General features: G+C 38.6%; 2 protein-coding genes across 2 annotated transcripts in view; both read left to right on the top strand.

Moving 5' to 3' along the window:
* LOC138059459 (oxidized purine nucleoside triphosphate hydrolase-like) overlaps positions 1–5000 on the top strand; it is a 7159-nt gene that overhangs the window by 375 nt on the left and 1784 nt on the right. The window contains exons 1-2 of the mRNA XM_068905078.1: positions 1–54; positions 1339–1484. The exon at positions 1–54 is cut by the window's left edge and continues 375 nt beyond it. Coding sequence (XP_068761179.1) covers positions 1–54; positions 1339–1484 — 200 coding nt within the window. The remainder of the gene's footprint in view (positions 55–1338; positions 1485–5000) is intronic.
* Positions 1722–5000, top strand: part of LOC138059457 (piggyBac transposable element-derived protein 4-like) — a 5063-nt gene continuing 1784 nt past the window's right edge. The window contains exon 1 of the mRNA XM_068905076.1: positions 1722–5000. This exon is cut by the window's right edge and continues 1784 nt beyond it. Coding sequence (XP_068761177.1) covers positions 2453–4132 — 1680 coding nt within the window. The 5' untranslated portion in view covers positions 1722–2452 and the 3' untranslated portion in view covers positions 4133–5000.

Below are 5000 nucleotides of genomic sequence, written 5' to 3'. Positions count from 1 at the left end.
TGGTTTTGGCGGGAAAGTGCACACAGATGAAACGATACTGCAAGCTGCAAAGAGGTCAGCTCACACTGCTAATTAGTGACATGATGTACTAAAAGTGTTCCAAAATGATAAAATCACTTAATCTAAAATAGTGTATGTACCTCCTTTCGAGGATCCAATGAGAATGCACCCAGTGCAGAAGACTTGTCTCATTCAGTTAATTTTCATAACTCCAGCTTAATTAATTAAAATAGGCCTATACCACCTAAAACCCCATGCAAATAGCATGTTAAAAATCTAATTTGAGACAGGTCTTGGTGTGGAAAGCTGAATAAATTTATTCCAAGTGAACGTCACCTGTACTGTAATAATCATGAGATGTGGTCAGTTAAGAGGAGTGAACAATAATAACAATAACAATAACAATAATAATAATAATGATAATAATTTTTTTTATTAATAATAATAATAAAAACAACTTTATTATTTACTCACATAAAATTACACAAGTATTTTTATTGGCTAAAAAAAAACTATTGACTTGTTTCATTAAAAAAAGGTAGAAAACATTTTCCTTTAATGTTACTTATAGTAGAACCGTAAAACCGTATGATGATGATGATGATGATGATGATGATAATAATAATAATAATCATAATAATAATAATACCAACTTTATTCATTCATTACAATGAAAGGGAGAGATACCAGAGGTTATCCTTACACAAGGGTATCTGCCTGGATTTTACTGATCTAGAGTCGATTTTGATGAGGGAGGAAAACCCGAGTACCCAGAGAAAAACCCGTGGAGTCAGATTTAGATTGACTGAAACTCAGCCCACAAACGACCTCGAGGCCAGAGTAGAACCTGGGTCCCTTAGGTGGGAGGTGCGGTTGATAACCACTACGTCATTCTGACTCCCCAGCTTATACTGCAGGAAAATGCCAAAATTCCCTCAGAAGAACAAAAAGGAAGGAAATAACAGGCCCTGACGAAAGCCAACTACTAAAAACACAACCCAAGTTTTAAAATAGTGAGCACTTCACTGTTTCTTTAGTGTCCTTTTGAAAGTGAATACTGAGAGACTTATGAAAGACTTGGTTTCTTTATAAGTTATTGCAATAATGTAAATCTATTATTTACTGCCCTCTGTTATTTTAATCTTGTTATAGCTAAAGTAATCTTTTAACACTGTCTTGTTATTAAATTAATTTATTACGTGGCAAGCAATTCTCAGGTTGCTATTAAATTAATATATTTAATTCAAGGTTTCACCGAGTAGCCTTTTGTTTTTAGACAAATAGTTGACTTCCATTCTCCTATTTGACTCATAAATCTTTCATGCTTTCTTTATGTAGGGAGTTATTTGAAGAATCAGGTCTTACTGTCGATAATCTTGAGCAAGCAGGGATTTTAAAGTTTGAATTTCTTGGTGAACCTGAACTCATGGAAGTTCATGTGTTTACCACAAACCAGTTTCAAGGGATACCCACTGAATCGGAAGGTAACAAGTTCAATTTTACAGTAATACTGAAATGTAAAACAACAACCACTTAAAGGAGACACATTCTTGAGTGGGTGTTAACCCATTGTATCCTGAACCAGTCCCCAGTGACGATTACAATCGTCTGGTGTTTGACAAAGTAAAATCTATGAAGTCTCACTCCTAGGAGTCAGTGGGTTGAGGGTTCAACTGATTTTCTGATTTTCTTATGTTGCTCACTTTGCAAGGGTAATTATACATTGGGATTGTTCAACAGTCTTTATTTACCAATTATTATTATTATTATTATTATTATTATTATTATTATTATTATTATTATTATTATTATTATTATTAACAATGAGGTTAAATCCCATTATCAATTTCTTATGTGTACAAATTTGTGACATTTCACTGCATAAAAATTATTTTAGAATGGTATTAAGCTGAAATTACTCATGATTTTCCATGATTATTGAAAGAGTCAGGCACTAGCACCTGCACTCAAGATGTTTAAAGTTCTGGAGGATAATGGCCTTAGTGGCTTTTGGGTATGTTTAAGTCTCCTTTCAAAAAGCAAACATTCTTTTGATTTGTAACCATTTGTCAGGCAATCTTTCCACCCTAACAGACATAAGAATATTTTAAAGGAACACGAGTATGTTTTGGCCATTCAGGGAAAAACAACAACACACAACTGACTAGACTGGCTGCAATAAAAGTCTCTACCCTTTCACTACTGGAGCGGCCAAAAGCGGCCAACCGGAAATGGCTTTGAGTTCCTAAAGCGGCCAAAAGCGGCCAAGAGAGCATGACTATTTTTGCTTGTCCCTCCCCGGCCCAGAGATAGTTTTATTGTCCTGCATTGTTCTCCTTTTGTTAAAGGACATATTAACCAATCAAATCCACACAACTGCGCATAAATTTTGTTAACCTGTGTATGGTGGGGAGCAGCCAAATCTTGATCATAGCTTCGGCTTGAGAGAGAAATGGCGGAACCTCTGATTGTAAGCGCTGAGGAATTTCACGATATTTTTGGTAGTTCTGATGAAGAAAATAATGCAGCAGATTTCGATGGGTCAGATATTGATGTTCAGGAATTGGATAGTGATATAGAGGAAGATGAAAATGAAAGCGAAAGCGACAACGACTCGAATGCGAGTGACACTATCGAGTGGTCAGATGAACTCGAGGATTTTGATGTCGAAGAGTTTAGCGGCCAACAAGCCATAAAATTTAACGTTCCTGAAAACGTGTCTCCTAACGATTTCTTTAGTCAACTCTTTGGAGATTCAGTTATTGATACGATCGTGACGGAGACGAATCGATATGCTCGGCAAAAGCTAGCAGACACGCCACGTCTTCAAAAGTGGAAGGACATAACAAGTCGCGAACTGAAGGCTTATTTCGGGATATGCATTATTATGGGCATAAACAACCTTCCGCGAATTGCCATGTACTGGTCAACCGACCCATTTATTGGTAATTCAGGCATCCAGAGCGTGATGACGAAAAACCGCTTTGAAGAAGTTAGCCAGTATCTTCACTTCGTCGACTCCAGCAAGGAACCCGCACGTGGCGATGCAAATTACGATAAACTCTTCAAGATTCGCCCGATCCTTTCCATCGTTTTGGATAATATTCAAAACGCTTATGAGCCCTCCAAAAATCTGTCCGTAGATGAGGCGATGATTGCTTTTAAAGGACGGCTTTCGTTCCGTCAGTATATGCCCGCAAAGCCAACAAAATATGGAATAAAAGTTTGGATGGCCGCCGATTCCCAAAATGGCTACGTCTGCAATTATGCTGTTTACCTCGGCCAGGAAGGTCAAGCTCGTCTACATGGCCTTGGCTACGACGTAGTTATGAAAATGGCAACACCATTTCTTAACAAATACAGACATATTTTTTTCGACAATTTTTTTACGAGCACAAATTTGATGGAACATTTGCTTGCTCAAAACACATACGCTTGTGGAACTGTTCGGAGCAACCGGAAAGACTTGCCGCCGTGTTCAAAGAACAAGCTTAAGCAAGGCGAGAGAGTCAGTGCCCAGCGAAACCAACTCGTTTTTACGAAATGGCATGATAAGAGAGATATATCTTTCTTATCAACCAATGTTTTGCCAAGTGAGCCTGCCCGTGTTGTTCAACGACGAAGGAACGGCCGTGATCTCGATATTGAGAAGCCTCGTGTGGCAGACGTTTACACCTCTTACATGGGAGGTGTTGACCGAGCCGATCAACTTCGTTCTTTTTATTTCACGGGTTATTCTAGCCGCAAATGGTACCGCTACATTTTTTGGTTTTTATTTAACCTAGCCGTTTGTAACGCTTTTGTTTTGGAGTCATTTCATCGCACCACTCGCGGTCAGACAAAGCGAGCAATGATCAATTTTAGGCTTGATCTCGCAAAGCAACTGATCAGTGATTTCTCGCAACGACAAAGAAAACGAAGGTCCCAAGAGCCTCAACAACATTCCGTCGCCAGAGAAGCCCATGTTTCTGTCCATGTGGAAGGAAGGAAGCGAAAGTGTGTCCAATGCAGCAAAGCCGGGCGAAGGACGCCCAAAGGTTACAAAGTGGAAACACGCTTCGAGTGCAGTCTGTGTAAAGTTGCACTTTGCCGAACGCCCTGTCACAATTTGTATCATGACCAGACCGAGTGACTCACTTTTGACTCATTCTTGCGATAAGTTTCCTTTCTATTGATTACACTGTATTTCATATGTAAATTTCTGGTGGAAAGCAACTGGCTGAGAACAGTTGGATCACAATTTAAGAAATATGACCAATCGCAATGTGTATAGCAATGGCGGCAAATTTGAATTTTTTTACGTGTCTTCACTTTCGATGTAAATTGCATTGGTATTAAATTGATATGTGTACATACTTATTATAAATCAAGTAAAACAAGTCCTCAGCTTTATTTCTCTGGTCTTTATTTAGCTTTAATTGCCCCCTGAATCTACTGAGCATATATATTTTGATTTGGGTTTGAAATCACCATGGCAGGCTAATTATGTAATAGGAACAGGGAGGTTGGGCCTCATTTGCATATAGTAGTGAAAGGGTTAACAGACTTGCTGCACTCAGCCAATGTCCTGTTTAAGACCATCCTTCAATTCTTTGGCAGTTTCAAAAATTGCACTCAATGCTGTTACTCCTTAAAGTCCCACATACATTTTCAAGGGGGTTGCCAGGATTAGGTATCCACACTTTTCAAGTATTAACAAGTGCCAGGAGGTTTTACTTAACTGGACACTCATTGATATGAGGGATGGGCTATGTATATATTTCTTGTACTTTGCCTTAATCCTAAGGGTGCTTTCCTTTTGTCAAAAATGGCCGGCCAGCAAAAATTTGATGGACCACTTGCATGATAATTCCTCATCCTTCCGTAGGAGTTTATATATATTTATCATCCTCCAACGGTGTTAAGTCGAAGGTGTTGTTGAGTTTATTCCTCCAAATGCGTCTGGCCCGTCAGTTCTGTCAAACGGAAAGTGTCCTAAGTCATTTCCATGTTCATAAGCA

The sequence above is a fragment of the Montipora capricornis genome, chromosome 8 (assembly GCF_036669925.1).
Source record: "Montipora capricornis isolate CH-2021 chromosome 8, ASM3666992v2, whole genome shotgun sequence".
NCBI classification, from domain to species: Eukaryota; Metazoa; Cnidaria; class Anthozoa; order Scleractinia; family Acroporidae; genus Montipora; species Montipora capricornis.
This window is presented reverse-complemented; position numbering and strand designations above follow the sequence as displayed.